This window comes from Xylaria bambusicola (assembly GCF_022495145.1).
Source record: "Xylaria bambusicola strain CBS 139988 unplaced genomic scaffold F5B22scaffold_13, whole genome shotgun sequence".
Lineage (NCBI taxonomy): Eukaryota > Fungi > Ascomycota > Sordariomycetes > Xylariales > Xylariaceae > Xylaria > Xylaria bambusicola.
The window spans coordinates 338,002-354,554 of record NW_025953566.1 but is presented as its reverse complement, the minus strand read 5'-3'; the positions used below and the strand labels follow the sequence as shown (position 1 = coordinate 354,554).

Here is a 16,553-nt window from a genome sequence, read left to right as displayed (position 1 = left end):
ATGCAAGCCATCCCTGAAGATGCATCTCAAGATGTATTCTCGTACATAACGCCTATGGGTAAGCCAGTTGCTCCTCCTCAATCCCAGAAAGCAGCCTCCCGTTCGCCTAGTCGGTGATACCCTCAGCACTATCCCCGAATGTCTAAGCCGTTTCCGCCCCCAGTTCACTACGCCATCCGTCATCCAATGATTTAGACTCGTGCGTTACTGCCTCGCTACTGTTGGTCCGTTGTTCTGCATGTGGATCTATGGGGAAATCTCTCGTCTGAGGTCCTGTCGACCGCCACAAACAACCAACCAGCACCGTGCTTTCTGTATTGGTTCGTCAGCTTCACGCACAACCTTGAGCCGTTCTTCAACTAGGTAGCCTGTGTACGGTGTCCTCTTTTTGACTTGTTTGGTCACCAAGTCAGAGGCTTTCTATAACCCCTGCATCATCATTATCATCATTGCCATTTGCTTTTCAATGCCCTGCTCTGTTCTGCACTTCGTGTCGCACCATGATACCATGCCTCTCGTCGTCTCCTTCCCAGTTCTCTAGCCTCATGGTGGCAATAGAGTAGGTGGAACGATGTGTCTGGGCGGTGCATCGATTGATCGACTGTCCCGTGCAAGTGGAGGCGTAGATTTGCCAAGGCCATCTCTCAGCTCCCCCAATGGGATAGTATATCCTACGTCCGTGGGCTTCCTTGAGCAAATCATGATTCTGACGAAAGTTATATTGCAGGTTACATGTCCTCCTCAACATGCGGATACTGCCGTCGCAGTGGGAACGGTCAGTCACGGACGCGTTGCGTGTTCACATGATTCCATTTTCTGTATAGTCTTCGGGCCGCTGTCGCGGTGCTATGGTGCTTCGACGCATCACGGCTTGCAGCGAGCGCTCATGCTCGTTAGATTGCTCAAATGATGCGAAAGAAAACCATCTCTGATCCTGTACAAGCATCATCATACAATGTAGCAATAGTGTCTCGCTTGATCTCACCATCTAGCCAGCTCGGCAGTTTATAATGTGAACATGTCTGACGTGACCAACTAATTCAGGACGATCCTATTATACAAGATCGGTGTCTATGAATACAGCATGTTATCAGGCTTTGATTGATCGAAGTTGGCGACGATCCGGGACCCTTTTATACCGGCCAAACCAACGGGACGCTTGCTGTCCTCACTACAGTCTTCGCATAGACTCTACTCGTTTCAAACCAACCAAGGATCAACGACAAGCCATCAATCGCTTCAATAAGTTCGTCGTTGGCGACGCCTACGCTAAAGAGGCTGCTCGTCGGCACCCTAAGTCGCGTGAGCAGGCACGAAAGCGGGACACTGAATTTCACCTTAGTGAGAGGATTCATGAGAGCGAGAGCCAATCACTCAAGCAGCCTCCTGAGCCTGCTCATTCCTTCGAGGTCACTCTGGAACTGGATGACTTTACCGAGGAAAAGTACATCGTTTATGAAAACTATCAGCAGACTGTCCATAGAGAACCTAAGGATGAGATATCTCGCTCAGGATTTTCAAAATTCCTGTGCAACTCACCGCTCAGGCGGGAGACTGTCACTATGCCCGACGGACAAGAGAAGCGCCTTGGTTCCTATCATCAGTGCTACCGACTTGACGGGCAGCTAGTGGCAATAGGGGTTCTCGACCTTCTTCCACACGCGGTTAGCGCCGTCTATTTTTTGTATCACGAATCCATACACAATTGGAGTCCTGGCAAATTGGGCGCCTTGCGAGAAATTGCTGTCGCTTTAGAAGGCGGCTATCGCTGGTGGTACCCGGGGTTTTACATACACACCTGTCCAAAAATGCGATACAAGATGGATTATTCACCCCAACAGATTTTGAACCCAGATATCATGCAGTGGGTAGAAGTATCCAGCGAAGTACTGGCCAAATTTGACAACCATGGGTATCTCGATTTTTCGGGTGCTAACATGGAACAAGCAGCTAATTCGGAGCAGAAGCAAGTGGATGACACTGTGAACATCGAAGATCAACAAGATGATGAAGATAGCGATGATGGTGACCACAAAATGTACATATCACTCCTCAGCAGTAACATGCCTGGTCTCCCACCCATTGATAGTGTATTATCATATGACTATGATAATATTCCGGTACGACTCAGGGGCGGCATCTTACCTGCCGTTGATGTATTCCAATGGCAGAACGAAGACGAAGATATCAGGGATGGGCCCGGGCCAAGAGGCCAACTGGCGCAAATGGCGGCTGCTGTTGGTCTTGACCTAATGCCACAGCTCTGCTTAGACATTAGGCGTACCTAGTCAAAATTCACCAACTGTCTGATGCTTGACTTTTGCTACCTTCTGTTCTTGTACTCGAGCGTTGCTAGGCGGGTTAGTGAGCTTGCAGCCAATCCATGATAATTAGCATCACAGATTGTCGTAGCCATATAGAAACAGCCCAAATGCCAATAAAGGTTTGCTTTCGCGATAGAATCCCACAATTGCATCTGATCAAAGAAATGACTAAGCTTAGTACGAGAAATCAGGAGTCGGTACCTATAAGACATTTGGTATGCTAAGAGAAAGACACAGTAAGAGAAATTTCCAATATTGCTATCCTAACGATATTCCACCTCTATTACGACGCCCCTGAAGTGGCGCGGGCAGCAGGAACTTTCGTGAAGAGCTCGTTTGTTATTTCAGACCACACGGATGCTTGGATTCTTTGACCGCTGGAGCTGGTAAACATTCTTTCTCTTTGTCTATAATAATCCCAGCAACATCTGTCAGCTGTGTGATCGTAACTACGCGATAAAAGTATTGGGTAAAGAGGAGTAGGTTAGGAGATTGATGGCATTGAGAGATATGAGGATAGAGTAGAATAGCTTGAGTGAAAGGGGTGATTATGAGGTGTTATTAGGGGTAATGGAGGTAGACAGGCGAGACTCACTTCTCATATTCCGCTTCGGACCCATAGAACCGGATGAATTTCCCCTGTGGCATTGATTAGCACCTGGATTATCTACCTATGCGAATGATGATATGAAAGGGTCCCAAAGCCGCAAATGTCTAATCGTTGCGAAAGCACAAGCAAGGCTTATGACATCACGTGTGAGAGGATGCGTAGAACATGAGATGAGGGACGGGGAGGACGGAAGTGGAGATATGTATGCGTACATTTTCTTCTTCTTTCGTTAGCCCAGCTGCGATCAGTGTCCGGGCACCGCTTTCAGCTGTCTTCGCCAGAGTCGCTTGAAATAATGCCACGCCGAGTGCCATAGCGCGACCCTGTCCCTCGTAATGCCGTGCGAGATTCGTTTTCACTACGCCGGGACAACTAGTGTTGACGATGACTTCGGGACTAAGGTGTCTAGCGTGAGTTTTCTTCCTTGTCATTTTTGGTTATTAAAAAGGTGAATAGGTAAAGTAACTGAATGAGTGTGAGGACCAAGACTAGCACGTACCGGCCATCCTTCCCTTTAGCCAACTTCGCGAGTTCGTCAGCTACATAGTGCACCATCATCTTCGTGACGGCGTACAAGACACTCGGACCCGGGAAGTTCTTCGGGTCGCGGTAGTGTGCCAGTACGCCGCCGTCCTCGGCGATGTAACTCTTCAATGCCTCGGTGTCGACGCCTGTGTGAGAACTAGAGCCGACGATTGAGAGATGTGCGGGCGAAGATCTGTTCGCGCGCTCGGACTTCATCCAGGGGAGGAGAAGCAAGGCGAGAAGAGTGGTGCTGAGGACATTGACTTGTATATTCTGGTCCCTATTGGCAATTGTAATATTGTAAGCCTTCTGTATCGATTTTTTTGTTGGCCATTCGTTCTCCCTTTCCTTTGCTTCTGCTTGTGTCGCTTAACTCGGCCTTCATCTGGTACAGCGAATGGGGGTGGAGCGAATCCAAAATGAGAGAGAAAAGGGGTCCAGCGCCGCACTTACCATCCTTCGTCAACCACAGTGAATTCGGTGCCGATGACACCAGCATTCAATATGACCAAGTCAACGCCTCCTTTCCCAGCCCGAACCTTCTTCACCTCTTCGACTAACCCGACCACGGAATCGTAACGATTCATATCAAGCTCAACAACGCGGACCACGCCCTTGCTACGACCGCTAGTTTCCTTCTCCAGCGTCTCGAGAGCTTTCCCCGAGCGCGTGGGATTGCGACTCGTTATGATAACCTCAGAAGCGCCTAAATTCACAAGATGCACGGCGGCTGCAAGTCCGAGACCACTCGTTCCACCAGTCACGAGGGCGGCCTGCCCCCTGAAAGTATCCGCTGGCGGAAGAGCTATCGGGACCCATTTCATATATATTTGGCGGAGGTTTGCCGTGAGCTTGTTCATCGTCGTGTTGTCGCACTCGGGTGACTTATACAGGTAACTAAAAATATACAATTCGAAGTTTGCAAGAGGTGTCTGGATACAGTTTGCGACGTCGAGCTTTAGAACAAAGGGCGCGAGGCATTTTTGAAGCTTTGCGATGATTCTATGTCTCAGTTCTTATGCAAGATTTTTCGAACGTTGGATACGCTATTCAGGTCGTCCGAGTTCTTTGTCCGTGATAGCTTCATGAACTTGCTTAATAAACACCAATCTTAAAAGGGACACAGATAAATGGGTCGGGGCCATTTTCACCCTTAGCCATAACTCTAGAACCTAACATAGCTGGCTACTAATTGACAAACAATAGTTAAGACGCTATGTTCTGACTACTTAGCTTATAGATTACTTTGATGCTCGGCGACTTCTTGTGAACTGTGGTGCGTAAGTCGGTGTCCAGATTCCACCGCAGAATGTTTCCGGGGATGATGAACCAATTGCATCGAAAGGCCACATAACCCAAACTTGGGGGGTAGAGTTTTAAAAATAGACAATTAAAAGTAATTTGGGTGTCCCGGCCCAGTTGGTGTGTCCCGTCCTTTGTATAATGGATTATCTAAGTCATGCTCCAAACCAGCTCTTGGGTGCCTCGGAGACTTCTTCTTACGTGGTCGAACTTTGACCCGGCTCAGTATTAGGAGTATTAGAATCTTGGTAAGCTATTCATAGGATCGTAAGGGCCCTTCTAGTGACAGCTACAGTAGAACATATGAGAAGAGCATAGAGACTGCTATATCGAACGTGATATCGCAGGTCCTCCATGAATTGAGTCTTGCCTGTGGCAGTTGATGGTTTTTTGGGTAGCAGCATCTGGTGGTGGCTCTAAGTAGGCTCGCTTGCGAATGGCTTCGAGCCTACAGCAATACCAATAATGTCCACTATGAACATAAACTTACGCTCGCTTTTAAGGTCTGCCTGGAAGGTGTTATCGAGGTAGTTAGATTCGAGGTAGGAAATGATACTAAATGAGCAGATACTGTTGTTCAGTGTTTACTCGAAGTAACCCATCCCTAGGTGCAATAGCATACACGTACTACGTAAAGTCTCCCTGTAAAGTCTCCCAATCATAATCTCAGCCTCAAAGAGATCTGCCCCACCAACCAAGCTTCAGCCACACCCAATTTTTAGCCAATCAATCGCGTCGATAAAGCTCAGCTCAAAAAAGTCTCCTTGTAACCCCACGTGTACAGCCATGTACCTACATGACGAGGGTACTAGATGAAGCAGAAAAACGTTAGGATCTACTATCGTCACAACTAGCAGCCCAATAGAGAAGTAATAAGAGAGGGAAGACTAGGATTCTAGAAGGTCTCGAGTTCTGGCTTGCGTTAATTCTCAGCTCACAGGCCTATACAAATAGCTGAGTACCTCATCTCTCGCTACCCCCCACCAATGGCGACAACGTCGCAACACCTCCTGCTCTCGCCTGCCGAGCTCGCCTACCTTCACAGTACTCTGAGCCTCACGCCACCGCTACGTCCTGATGGACGTACAGCGACGCAATTTCGGCCGCTGACGGCTGAGACGGGCATCCTCCCAGGCACCAATGGCAGCGCGCGGATATGTTTCGCGGACGGAACCGAGGCCGTTGTGGGCGTGAAGGCCGAAGTCGAGAAAACTGTGGGCATGAGCATATCTGGCGAGGACAACTCCTCGCGATCGCGGAGGCGGAAGCAAGGGAAAAACAAGGGGAACCAATCTACGACTTTATCAACAACAGAAGATGATGGCGAGGCCGAAGATGGAGAAGCAGAGACAGCATCGTTGGCCGAGCGGCGCGGCGAGAATGACTGGCTTGAGTTGACCGTTGAGATCCCCGGGTATCGCGACGATGATAGTGGCACGGTGTTTCTTGCGACTATGTTGAGCGAGGCGTTACTAGCCGACGGCGAGCTAACCAAAAAGTTATGGATCAATCGCCGGTTTCACTGGAAGTTATATTTAGACGTGAGTTCTATTCAAGCTCAATCTTCATTTGAACACATCAATCCGTGGGAAATCATAGGAATAAAGAATATATAGGCTGACAATTGGCTCTGCACAGATCATACTCATCTCCCCGCCCCTCTCATACCCTCTCCCCCTCCTATCCTTAACAACACATCTCGCCCTCCTCGCCACACGTCTCCCGCGGTTAAAGTCGGAAGGTGACGAGGACCCCATGTTCGACGACGACTGGGCCGCATCGCAATTCATATACCCTCGCGCCGGCTCCTCCTCTCCCTCAACAGCATCGACTACCTCGCGGCCCCCCATAACCCTCCTCGTCATGGCCGTAGGGGATAACGTTATCTTCGATCCTGCGAAAGAGGAATTAGCAGTAGCCGATTGTGCACTCGCGGTCTCAGTGGGAGAGGGGATAGAGGACGACGCAAAGACAGCAATGGATATGGATATAGACGCAGACACGAAAACTGGCGCACGGGTTCTACGTCTGTTATCCGTGCGCACCATCGATCCACCCTCGCGACTGACGGCCCCAGGCGTCCCAAACGCTGTCAATGCCGCGGCGTGGGGTCAAGGAGGCAATGGTAATGCCGCGAAGGAGATGGGGCTGCGGGCTGCCGAGACGGGCGATGTGGAAGGTGTGTGGAAGGCGCCGAGAGGCGGGTCGAAGATTGGTATCATAAGCACCATGGTGGAGAAAATATTGGAAAAAGGAGGTGTTGCGGATGAAGTTTTGGAGGGTTTGGACGGTGTTGAAGTAGCATAGCATAGCATTGTTGCGCTCGTCTGTCTACGGTGCTGTCATGATACCACGAATCAACGTCTACGAAGTAAAATATAAATAGAATAAAGTAATGCACATGCGTGCAGTTCTTGTTAGATATGTACATTATATCATATTTGCACGTATACTATACAAGAGCAGGGAGTGTTGCCCTGATCAAAAAGCCTTATACTCCCGCAGTTATCACGCTAGGATTTGCATGCACAAACGTTCTCTTAGCAGGGTATTAGAAAATACCCAAAAACTTTTTCCTCTTTCCCTCGGATGTGGATTCAGCAGTCGCATTTGGCTCCGCAGCCAACGTCTCAACCACAATGACTGGCGAAGCGTCATCCACTGTCTCAACCGCAGACGAAGGAGCGGGTTCCGCGGCCTTAGCCCCGAGAAAACCAGAGCGCACAGGCTCGAGGCCGTGGGCCTTGCGGTACTCTTCACGTTTGGCGATGTCATCGACCTTGCGACGACGCTTCTCGGCCGTCTGCGCCGACTCGTGCTCCTCATGCATGCGCAGCACGTCAAGGCAGACACCGATGTACTGGAACGGATGCCGGGGGAACTCGGATATCGGCGGGACCAGATCCGCGAAGGGCGACTTGGCCTTGAAGTTTTGCGCGAAGGTGAACAGAGCTAGGGAGGTCAAGGTGCCCTGTTGGAGAGTATGCTGGTTAGTGATGTCTTTGACTCTACAATTGAGAGCGAAGGGCGTGGTATGATACTTACGAGTGTGATGAAAATGTGTATTCCCCGGTTGTTAATGAACCAATGCGACCAGGTGTTTGGCGGGGGCGGCAGGCCGGGATATGTCCTCCGGCTCTGTAGCTTGACTTCCTCCGCCGTCATGGAGCCGCCATAGTGCCTCGGCGTTGATCGAGGGAGTCGGGAGCCATGCGACGGCGGGTTGAAGCGTTCTGGCTTCTCCAGTACAATAGGTTTCGAGGGGTCGGCTTTTGGAGGAGCAGCGGCAGTCTTCGGCGCAGCAGCCTGAACTCTAGGTTTTTCAGTTGAAGGTGCTGGAGTAGTGGACGTAGGCGCAGGGGCTGTTTTAGGATCTACAGGCTGCCGAGAACTTGACGCGGATGTCTTTGCGGCATGCTTTGAGGGCGCCTTCGTGGGCGCGGAAGCTTTTGCTGCTTTCGTCGCGGCGCCTGCTTTAGTCGATGCAGCTCTTTGGGTTGCGACTTTTGCCAGGGCGTCCTTTGCGACGGCGGGCCGCCTCGCTGCCGTGTTGGAGGCATAACGAACCATAACTTGACCAACCTCAACATTAAGAGCCCGCGCAAGTGCGGCCGATCGAGTGGCAGTCCGCCACATAGGACTGTACTGGGGGAGGAGGAATCGAGGTATATAAGTTGTCCGTGAAGCCATGATGGTGTAACAGAAAAGTGATGATACCCAGCTCGGGGAGTATTTGCGGAGTTGCAGCTGCGCCCACAGCTATTGTCACGGCTGGTATCAAGGCGGCGGCTTTACAATAGAGTGCCAAAGAAGCCTGATCAATTCATGATGCCTGCGTGCAGCAGATCATTTCTGATGAGCCCGTACTGTGGATATATTTTTTGTACCACAGCAAGGTGAGGTTAGTGATGGAAGTGGGGTCCTAACGGGTACCAGGGGAGATACTTGAACGAGTGCCTGTGTTAGGCGCTAGTAGTAGGTACTTTAGCGTACAGTTCTTGTACCAATACTAGAAGCGTACATCGAAAATGATCCCAGATCGCCAACGTTATATAAGACATTTAATTACCCAGTCTAAAAGAAAATAAAAATAAAAGTTTATATACGGGGACTATTCTTTTCTACGCACGCAATGAAGCTTGGTTTTGAGTAGTTACGACTCTTACTGACCAATATACATAGTGGTATTTGGAATCGAATAAAGGAGTGTCCTTTCGGCAACTTCCGTTGCTCGCTCTCTTCCAAATAAATTGACGTAGCTTCGGGACTTCACTCATGGAGAGCTTGGAAATATGCTCTTATGCTTTTGGATGACATGTTATGAAAAGAAGTTGAGGCGATGAGCATTTGAGAATATGATGTAACGCATCTCCCACTTGACCTGGCCACCCAATTGACCTGGCCACCCCCCTAGCCCATACAAAAAACGTCGGTGCGCTAATCACGTGATAATTTAATAACTTTACGAATATTAGTCGTATAGAATAATAAAATATACCATTAGATTCGTAATAAAAGGAGCTATTTAACGGTACCCTTCATTAATTTATACAACCTATATTCGTAGAGTTATTAAGCAATACGCTAAAGTAAGCGCTAAAATAATCCTTACCTAGCGCTCTTTTAGCGTATTGCTTAATATCTCGCTTAATAAATTTTGTAAAAAATAGTAAAAAATACCGCTGGATTCCTTATTAAATAACGGATCTAATAGTATTAATTAATTTATTGTGGGCCCAATATTGGTCAAGTTATTACAAATTGAAACATTGGATTTTTATATAGGTTAGGGGGGTGGCCAGCTCAATTGGGTGGCCAGGTCAAGTGGGAGATGCGTTAACGTGTCTACATCTGCTTGTGTAGATGGACTAGGTACCATACGACTTCCTAGGAAGTCGGTGGCGTCTTACCTAAGCGGCACCCGTGATTTACAACAGTCTACGGTATGTAAGTACCTGTACTAGTACAACACGAGGATGCCTCTCAATAAGGGTACCCTAGATAGGTAGGTAAATTTCCCGAATGCCATATGACTCCAGAAAGGATATACTATAGCAAGAGCAAAAAGACTCGAAATTATCGTAGGGAAATCCTTGTTCCCTGCCCTCCTTAGGTTATGCTCATATGAGTTAGCAAGTCACGATATGTTAACTACATACTACCTACAGATAGGGCCCTACAGTATCGCGTCTTAACACGGAACATTTACTGCAAAACCAAGACATCTCAAACGCTGTCTCGACAGAGACGTACGGTTGTCAATTCTTCAGGGTGGATGGTGCCTGTATGAGCCAGGAAGTTGAGCAGTCCGGTGAAAACTGGTATGGACCTGGGATATTTCTTAGAGTCAGTCTACGTATCAAGATCGTCAGACGAGCTGTGGTAGGAGTATACCTCGAAACCTAGTAACTCGCTAATGTTAGAGTAGTTTACATCCAAGCCAATTATCTTTTCACCGTCAGCAGAGCTCGTTGTGAAACCGTACTCCCCTAACTTCTCATTAAGTTGTATCAGTTTTAAGTCACTTTCTTTTGCCCTGAGGCATACGTGAGTTTGCCCATGCAAAGACTAATCGAGACCTATTCTTAAGGACAAAATAAATCCGTATTCATTGGCCCAGATTTGAACGTCGATAACATATTGTGGATGATTGCTCGTAAGAAAACTAAACAGTGTCATCCGTAAAGGCCGGATCTGGTCTGCATCTGGCAACCAGGGAAGACGTCTCTCCGAGTGCATAAACTGTAATCGAGGTGTAAGAGATAGATGTTTTAGATAGCTGTTCTTTGTAACTCACCGGCGTAAAATTGATTCATCCGCGGTGTCCATCGTATGACTCTGGATCATTGATTGCACCTCTGCATAAAACGCATGTAACATTGGTTGCACACATGTTGTCTACGCAACACATGTGAGTATCTTGCAAATGTGGGATGAAGTTGCCTGTCAAAAGCCGTGAATTGAGTTGAGCTGATGTCCTCTTACTTAAAGAACAAGCTCTCGAATTAGAGTTACTGTCAGATTGACATGGCGCCTTATGGATGCCTAGGCCACGGCTCGTAGTACTCTCTTACGTTTGCAACCACACTATGAGTTCAACATTTGTGTGCACAAGATATACCCTTAATAAGTTCGCTATGGTAACCTCTGCAACAGCTCACTCACACTTGCCATCAATCTCGAGCAAACACTGATGAGAAAGTATCAAAGCAACGGAGTCAGACTCACCATGAGAGTCGCCTTTCGAGGCAACATCCGAGATCTTCTCTAAGTCTTCTCTGCGGCCTGTGGTCTATACATCGCTTGATACTGTATAACATGAGCAACTCCTAAGAGCATACATAGGTAGGTAGATGGAAATTATGTATCATTTGACGAGTTTTGATGTTGCCCTCGGGGCGCACATTAAGTTATTACATCAACTCTTAGAAACAATAGGTACAGAAGCACTATCTAAAAGCTACCACTGGAAACTCCCAAACATGCACGTCAATACCTAATTGTAAGTAAGTCAGGGGCAGCTTTGGTGATATCTTGGAATAACCGTATATGGTTAGCCAAATCGCGAGTAGGATGGATCTCGGTTCGCCGTTGAGAACGTCATCAGTCGCTCATTATCCGTTATCTATTGGCATTGGGCATTGGGGGCACGCGGTCCGCGAAAAATTCTCTCCAGCACACTAAGGGAAGAAGGACGTACCTCCGTGAAGCCGAATTTCCCCGGAGCTGTATTATTTCAGCAGGCCGCTGATTGGCCGGGGCCAGGGGGCAGGGCTCCATTCTAGTGGCCCGAGGGCCTTGCCCAGCATGGATTTTAGTGTGCATGCAAGGTCACCATGCCGCAAGTATGCTCTATTAAATCTTGATTGCTTCAACTTTTTTCTTCCCTCCTCCTGACAACAACCTGCTACCAGTATTTCCCTGCTCGCTAGACACACGACAACGTCGTCCATTTAATCCCTAATCAATCTCCTTTTGCTCCTCCCGCAAAACACACACAACCGTCAAGATGGGTTTCTCTCAAGGTAGGTTTCTTCTACTCTCTCGACCGCTGATCAGATGATCCGCCATTTTCTAAAATTTGCCCGCCTTGTCAACACATGTTCGTTCTGCGAAGCCATTGAGTGACAAGCACCTCATTCAACTCTATGCCGACCGTCGCGAGTCCCCCTTCAACAGTCACCCTGTCTGTTCGGCCCCTAGACGTTGCCCTTTTGCTTGCGACTGTGGACAGATCGCCACACAAGCTTGCGCTATTTTCCTCAATCGCCTCCTTCCATACCTACATCCTGGGTTGAGCCTGTCGCATCTGGCAGGGAAAACAGGGAGGCTTTCTGCGAGCGCAGACATTGATACCCTTTGCAATATACATGGAATCTGGCTTCGCGCGTGCCTGTAGTATGAGAGGATAATACGCTAACATGACGGATTCTAGGTGATCTCAAGAAGGGCGAGAAGCTCTTCACCACCCGTTGCGCTCAGTGCCACACACTGAAGGAGGGTGAGGGCAACAAGGTCGGCCCTGCCCTGCACGGTCTTTTCGGCCGTAAGACCGGCTCCGTCGAGGGCTTCTCCTACACCGATGCCAACAAGCAGAAGGGTATCACATGGGACGAGGAGACCCTTGTATGTTGCTACATATATCCCCTATCGGCCGCTCAAGCGGTAATTTCAAAATCACTAACCGCCATCTTAGTTCACCTACCTCGAGAACCCCAAGAAATACATTCCCGGCACCAAGATGGCTTTCGGTGGTCTCAAGAAGGACAAGGACCGCAACGACCTCATCACGTAAGCTGATACCCGACCTCGACCCAGCATTTCCTGATCAACGCAATTGCTAATTGACATCGCTCTTTACAGCTACCTCAAGAAGGAGACCGCATAAACTAATACCGCGACAACAAGTCGGACGTGTAACGATAAAGCATTTGCATAGACGGATGGGCCAACGAGTGTATTTTATAGATTAGACCGTGGCAGCGCCATTGGCTGTGGTGCGAGCATATATCCATCTCCTCTTTATTAATGACGAAGTAACTTTTCCATAAAAGCGGGAAAGCGAGCAAATAGAGTCACCCAATCCTGGTTGATAGCGCGTGTTCGCTTGCTCGCTCATTTAGAGAAGGCATGGGGTTGGGTCGGTTTTTAGAGTTAAACCGCTCATGGTACATATAGATGGACCCCTTTTGTGTGTATCAATAACAGCTTTGAATTCTGTCCCCAATAACTGAGTAAAGTTCCTACGTGAGTTGTTCAATAATGGCAACGCACCAGATTGGTTACGTGTCCGTTGAAACAAACTGGCTTCCTGGGAAGTCGTGGCCGAACTCGGGCAAACGATTCACTTTGGCGTTCGAAATCTATATAATCCTATCTGCCCTACGCCTGTGGCGCATGTAAAATCCCTTTAGCGCGGCTCAGGCAATTATCGGCCGGAGAATGCTATCTAGTGCATACACTTTCAACCGGACCAACGGATTTCCCTTAACCCTCTTAGTAAGGTATTTCATTTCTGCGATGGAACCTTGCAAAATAGGTATACAGGTGCATTTATCATGACTCAGCCTTTCAGTCAGAACGTTCTGGGATGTGCGTAGCATACTTTATGTATGTATAGAGTATTGTCGTGGTGGATATGTAGGTGGCCCTTCAATTGAAACTAGCGCCTTTGAAAACAGCCCGAATGTGTATTACGGTATTAATCTACTCGATATGTCCTTTTTCGTGCGACAATTAGCAAGAGAAGCCTTATTATGTCCCCAGTGCTGGAATAGGCTTCTAGGAACTACTGTTTGATATTTTAACATGGGATGTAGTATATTCTCAACGAAGACTTGTTGACACAGATGATACTCCTTTTCAAGGGAGTCTTCGCAGGACATGGTGGCCAATAAGACACGAAGAAGAGCAGATAACTGGACATATAGGGGCCAAGGTAGAAGCTGCCCAAGGCAAAGGACGTAGATAACTGGCGATATCATTGACTGGCGAGGCAGATACAGGGTGAATGATGCAAGACAGAGTCACCCCTGGTTAATATATCGCTAACCGCCAATCATTCAAGCTGCAAGTTGAGCAAAGAGTCCTCGGGTATGAAATGTAATATAACCGCGATATACAAAGGTATGTCGCTCCGGAAATCAGGGGTAGAACCTTCTATGAGCGGACACAAAACCATGCGATAAAAGGGGACATCACAATTATACAATAGAATAATAGAGGATTATTACATCATGAAAATGGGTGTATATTCATTGGATTATGGGGACATAAGTGATACTTATTCCCATCCGATTTCTTTCAACTCTCTAAACTTCTTCGAGTGGCTATCTGACACGCTTGGTTTCGTCTCATTGAGAGCTATCTCCCAGTCCGCCAATAATATGCTAATCTCCGTCTCTTCTCCGCCTCCTTCGGAACTTGTTCTTGTTATAGCAGCCTCGGCCGCAGCGTTGTGTAGATTCTCAATATCAGCGCCGCTGAACCCGTCGCACCGCCTGTCCCGAGCCACGGTCTCCAGCACATCGAAATCTTTGTACGAGGGCATCACGCGACGAATGAGGGATTTCAGAATCTCCACACGTCCGTCTGCGTCGGGCAGGCCGATGAAGATATTGGTGCCGAGCCGACCAGGTCGCAGGATGGCGGGATCGATCATGTCTGGCCGGTTGGTGGCGCCTATGACATACACTCCTGAGCGGCTGTCCTTTCCGTCGAGCTCTGTTAGGAGCTGGTTTACCACTCTTGCACTCGAGTCGGTACCGCTCGAGTCCCGGCGCGGCACCAGGGCGTCTAACTCATCGAAGAATACGATACAGGGGGCGGAGGCACGAGCACGACTGAAGACTTGACGCACGGAGCGTTCTGATTCACCAACGTACTTGTTGAGTAGCTCTGGACCCTTAACGGAGATGAAATTCGCTTTGGACTCGTTGGCTACAGCCTTGGCTAGTAAAGTCTTGCCGCAGCCCGGGGGTCCCCAGAGAAGTACGCCTGAAGGACCGCCGAGACCGACAGACTTGAACATCTTGGGCTGATGGATGCGCTCCACGATAGCGAGCATCAAGCGCTTCCGTACATTGTCGAGAGCGCCAATATGAGCCCACGTGGTATCAGGGATCGTCGAGAAGCCTTCGCGCTTCGACGAAGGCTGTACACGTGTGAGAGCCTCGAGAAAATGATGCATGGTGAGTACAAAGCTTTCGTCAGGCATAGGCGGACGGGTTTCAGCGTTGATTGCATCATGTAACTTGATGATAGGGATGTCTTGTGTATCGGAGTCTACATCCATGGTAGAGGATGAAGATTCCTGCGCAATTTTAGACACTATTTCTTTGACCAGGTCGTTCGAAGCCACTGAGATCAGGCTCTCCAAATCTGCTCCAACAAAACCTGGCGTCCTCTTGGCCAAGACTTTGCAGTCAACGTCATCGGCAACTCGTGTCCTGCCTAGCATCTTGCGCAGTATAGATTCACGGGCTACCTCGTTGGGGATTCCAAGGGCAATTTCTTGGTCGAATCTGCCAGCTCTTCGTAGTGCCGGATCTATACTGTCTGGTCGATTTGTGGCGGCAAGCGTGACGACCATCTTGCCGTCCATTTTCTGCGGATCGCAGTCATCCATGCAGGTCAGCATTTGGGCGACTATCCGCTTCTCCATCTCTCGTTGTGCATTTTCTCGCTTGCCCATTATGGCATCTATTTCGTCGATGAACACCAAGCACGGGGCAAGGTTTCTGGCCTCATCGTAGAGTTCTCGGATTTTCTTCTCTGACTCTCCAGACATGCCAGCCACGAGAGACGGAGCAGACACGGAGATGAAAGCTATTCCTAATTCTGCAGCATATGCTTTCGCCAACATGGTCTTTCCGCAGCCGGGGGGGCCGTGTATCAGCACGCCGCGAGCGGGCTTTACAGAGCCTCGCTGATATGATTGGGGGTATCTCATTGGAAAAGTGATTGATGTGACAAGAACTTCTATAGCAGCTTCCATACCCCCAAGGTCTCTTAGAGTAATATCTGTCGGAGGAGTGCGGTCATCCTTCTCCTTACGCTCGGCTCTGCGTTTCTTAGTCCTGGGCTCTCCATTAGGTTGCCTCTTTGCCTCTAAGCTGGCTTGTGGTTCTGGAGTGGTCATCTCAGAGGATTGTGCTTTGGGGATATTCCAGGACTTTGTGATTTGTTTGTTCAACAAGTAGTAGTCCCTTTCCTTCGCTTGCAGTTAGTGAGACGTTCAATCGCTTATAAATTCTATATTTTGCGAGTACATTGCGAAAAGGGCAATTTGATGGCTATATATGATGCCATTTGTTATTTCAACTTCTCATACCTTCGGCTTGGGTGATTTTGATGCTGCTGCTTCCTCAATCTCAGCCTCTTCGTCGTCTTCTTGCCTTTCTTCTCGCCGAAGACGAAGAACCCTTTCTATCGAGTCCTCAAGTGGACGCTTTTTCTGGCGAGCCAGGCTTGAATTCGAATGTTTAATAGAGTCGTATACGCCTGAAACAGTGAATTTCGGAGGCTTTTTTTCATCGACGTGCTGATCCTCGAATTTGCGGATGATCTGGTAAACGTCTCGGTCCAGACCCTGCAACATCCGGGGAGGCATGGCAGAGGTGTTATAATTTTACAGAGGGATGAAAAAGAGTGATCCGCATTAGAACCGCGACAAAAGTTTTATACTCTTCTACTTTGCCTTGGCCTGCGACGAGATCGTTTTGTATATCTTTTTTTGCTCATATGCAATTGTCGTCTTATAAATCTTCATATCTATCTACTGTTGAGACGCA

General features: G+C 48.6%; 7 protein-coding genes across 7 annotated transcripts; 3 read left to right on the top strand and 4 right to left on the bottom strand.

Annotated features, from left to right (window-relative positions):
* Nucleotides 1-2,288, top strand: F5B22DRAFT_635329 (arginine-tRNA-protein transferase; the record flags this gene model as incomplete). The annotated part of the gene is made up of 3 exons (XM_047977121.1): nt 1-58; nt 728-790; nt 1,045-2,288. The coding sequence occupies 3 exons, from the start codon at nt 1-3 to the stop codon at nt 2,286-2,288; spliced, it is 1,365 nt and encodes a 454-aa protein (XP_047832335.1).
* A 160-nt stretch (nt 2,289-2,448) lies between these two features.
* Nucleotides 2,449-4,954, bottom strand: F5B22DRAFT_600370 (uncharacterized protein). Its single transcript, XM_047974518.1, has 5 exons — nt 3,913-4,954; nt 3,434-3,739; nt 3,147-3,330; nt 2,920-2,963; nt 2,449-2,731 (listed from the first exon to the last, which is right to left on the bottom strand). Exons 1-5 carry the CDS (start codon nt 4,317-4,319, stop codon nt 2,608-2,610), a joined length of 1,065 nt encoding a protein of 354 aa, XP_047832334.1. The 5' UTR covers nt 4,320-4,954; the 3' UTR covers nt 2,449-2,607.
* Nucleotides 4,955-5,532: 578 nt separating this feature from the next.
* Nucleotides 5,533-7,185, top strand: F5B22DRAFT_600369 (uncharacterized protein; the record flags this gene model as incomplete). The annotated part of the gene is made up of 2 exons (XM_047974517.1): nt 5,533-6,302; nt 6,400-7,185. Coding segments are annotated over exons 1-2 (1,219 nt in total), but the record flags the coding sequence as incomplete, so codon positions are not given.
* F5B22DRAFT_600368 (uncharacterized protein) lies at nt 7,186-9,092 on the bottom strand. The gene is made up of 2 exons (XM_047974516.1): nt 7,807-9,092; nt 7,186-7,732 (listed from the first exon to the last, which is right to left on the bottom strand). The coding sequence occupies exons 1-2, from the start codon at nt 8,449-8,451 to the stop codon at nt 7,313-7,315; spliced, it is 1,065 nt and encodes a 354-aa protein (XP_047832332.1). The 5' UTR covers nt 8,452-9,092; the 3' UTR covers nt 7,186-7,312.
* Nucleotides 9,093-11,626: 2,534 nt separating this feature from the next.
* On the top strand, nt 11,627-12,988 carry F5B22DRAFT_600363 (cytochrome c). The gene is made up of 4 exons (XM_047974515.1): nt 11,627-11,786; nt 12,197-12,387; nt 12,458-12,552; nt 12,625-12,988. Exons 1-4 carry the CDS (start codon nt 11,771-11,773, stop codon nt 12,647-12,649), a joined length of 327 nt encoding a protein of 108 aa, XP_047832331.1. The 5' UTR covers nt 11,627-11,770; the 3' UTR covers nt 12,650-12,988.
* Nucleotides 12,989-13,169: 181 nt separating this feature from the next.
* On the bottom strand, nt 13,170-13,970 carry F5B22DRAFT_600360 (uncharacterized protein). The gene has a single exon (XM_047974514.1). It carries the CDS (start codon nt 13,743-13,745, stop codon nt 13,455-13,457), a length of 291 nt encoding a protein of 96 aa, XP_047832330.1. The 5' UTR covers nt 13,746-13,970; the 3' UTR covers nt 13,170-13,454.
* Nucleotides 13,971-13,990: 20 nt separating this feature from the next.
* F5B22DRAFT_600359 (putative AAA family ATPase/60S ribosome export protein Rix7) lies at nt 13,991-16,510 on the bottom strand. Its single transcript, XM_047974513.1, has 2 exons — nt 16,094-16,510; nt 13,991-15,973 (listed from the first exon to the last, which is right to left on the bottom strand). The coding sequence occupies exons 1-2, from the start codon at nt 16,370-16,372 to the stop codon at nt 14,045-14,047; spliced, it is 2,208 nt and encodes a 735-aa protein (XP_047832329.1). The 5' UTR covers nt 16,373-16,510; the 3' UTR covers nt 13,991-14,044.
* Nucleotides 16,511-16,553: the final 43 nt, after the last annotated feature.

Bases quoted from the DNA above. Each gene is read 5' to 3' on its own strand.
- F5B22DRAFT_600360 (XM_047974514.1), bottom strand. From the start codon at position 13,745: ATGATATCGCCAGTTATCTACGTCCTTTGCCTTGGGCAGCTTCTACCT.
- F5B22DRAFT_600359 (XM_047974513.1), bottom strand. From the start codon at position 16,372: ATGCCTCCCCGGATGTTGCAGGGTCTGGACCGAGACGTTTACCAGATC. The intron at 15,974-16,093 runs GTATGAGAAGTT...CTGCAAGCGAAG, and splicing joins CAAAATCACCCAAGCCGAAG to GAAAGGGACTACTACTTGTT.
- F5B22DRAFT_600370 (XM_047974518.1), bottom strand. From the start codon at position 4,319: ATGAACAAGCTCACGGCAAACCTCCGCCAAATATATATGAAATGGGTC. The intron at 3,740-3,912 runs GTAAGTGCGGCG...AATTGCCAATAG, and splicing joins ACTGTGGTTGACGAAGGATG to GGACCAGAATATACAAGTCA. The intron at 3,331-3,433 runs GTACGTGCTAGT...TAGACACCTTAG, and splicing joins GCTAAAGGGAAGGATGGCCG to TCCCGAAGTCATCGTCAACA.
- F5B22DRAFT_600363 (XM_047974515.1), top strand. The intron at 12,388-12,457 runs GTATGTTGCTAC...CCGCCATCTTAG, and splicing joins CATGGGACGAGGAGACCCTT to TTCACCTACCTCGAGAACCC. The intron at 12,553-12,624 runs GTAAGCTGATAC...CGCTCTTTACAG, and splicing joins GACCGCAACGACCTCATCAC to CTACCTCAAGAAGGAGACCG.
- F5B22DRAFT_600368 (XM_047974516.1), bottom strand. From the start codon at position 8,451: ATGGCTTCACGGACAACTTATATACCTCGATTCCTCCTCCCCCAGTAC. The intron at 7,733-7,806 runs GTAAGTATCATA...ACTCTCCAACAG, and splicing joins TACACATTTTCATCACACTC to GGCACCTTGACCTCCCTAGC.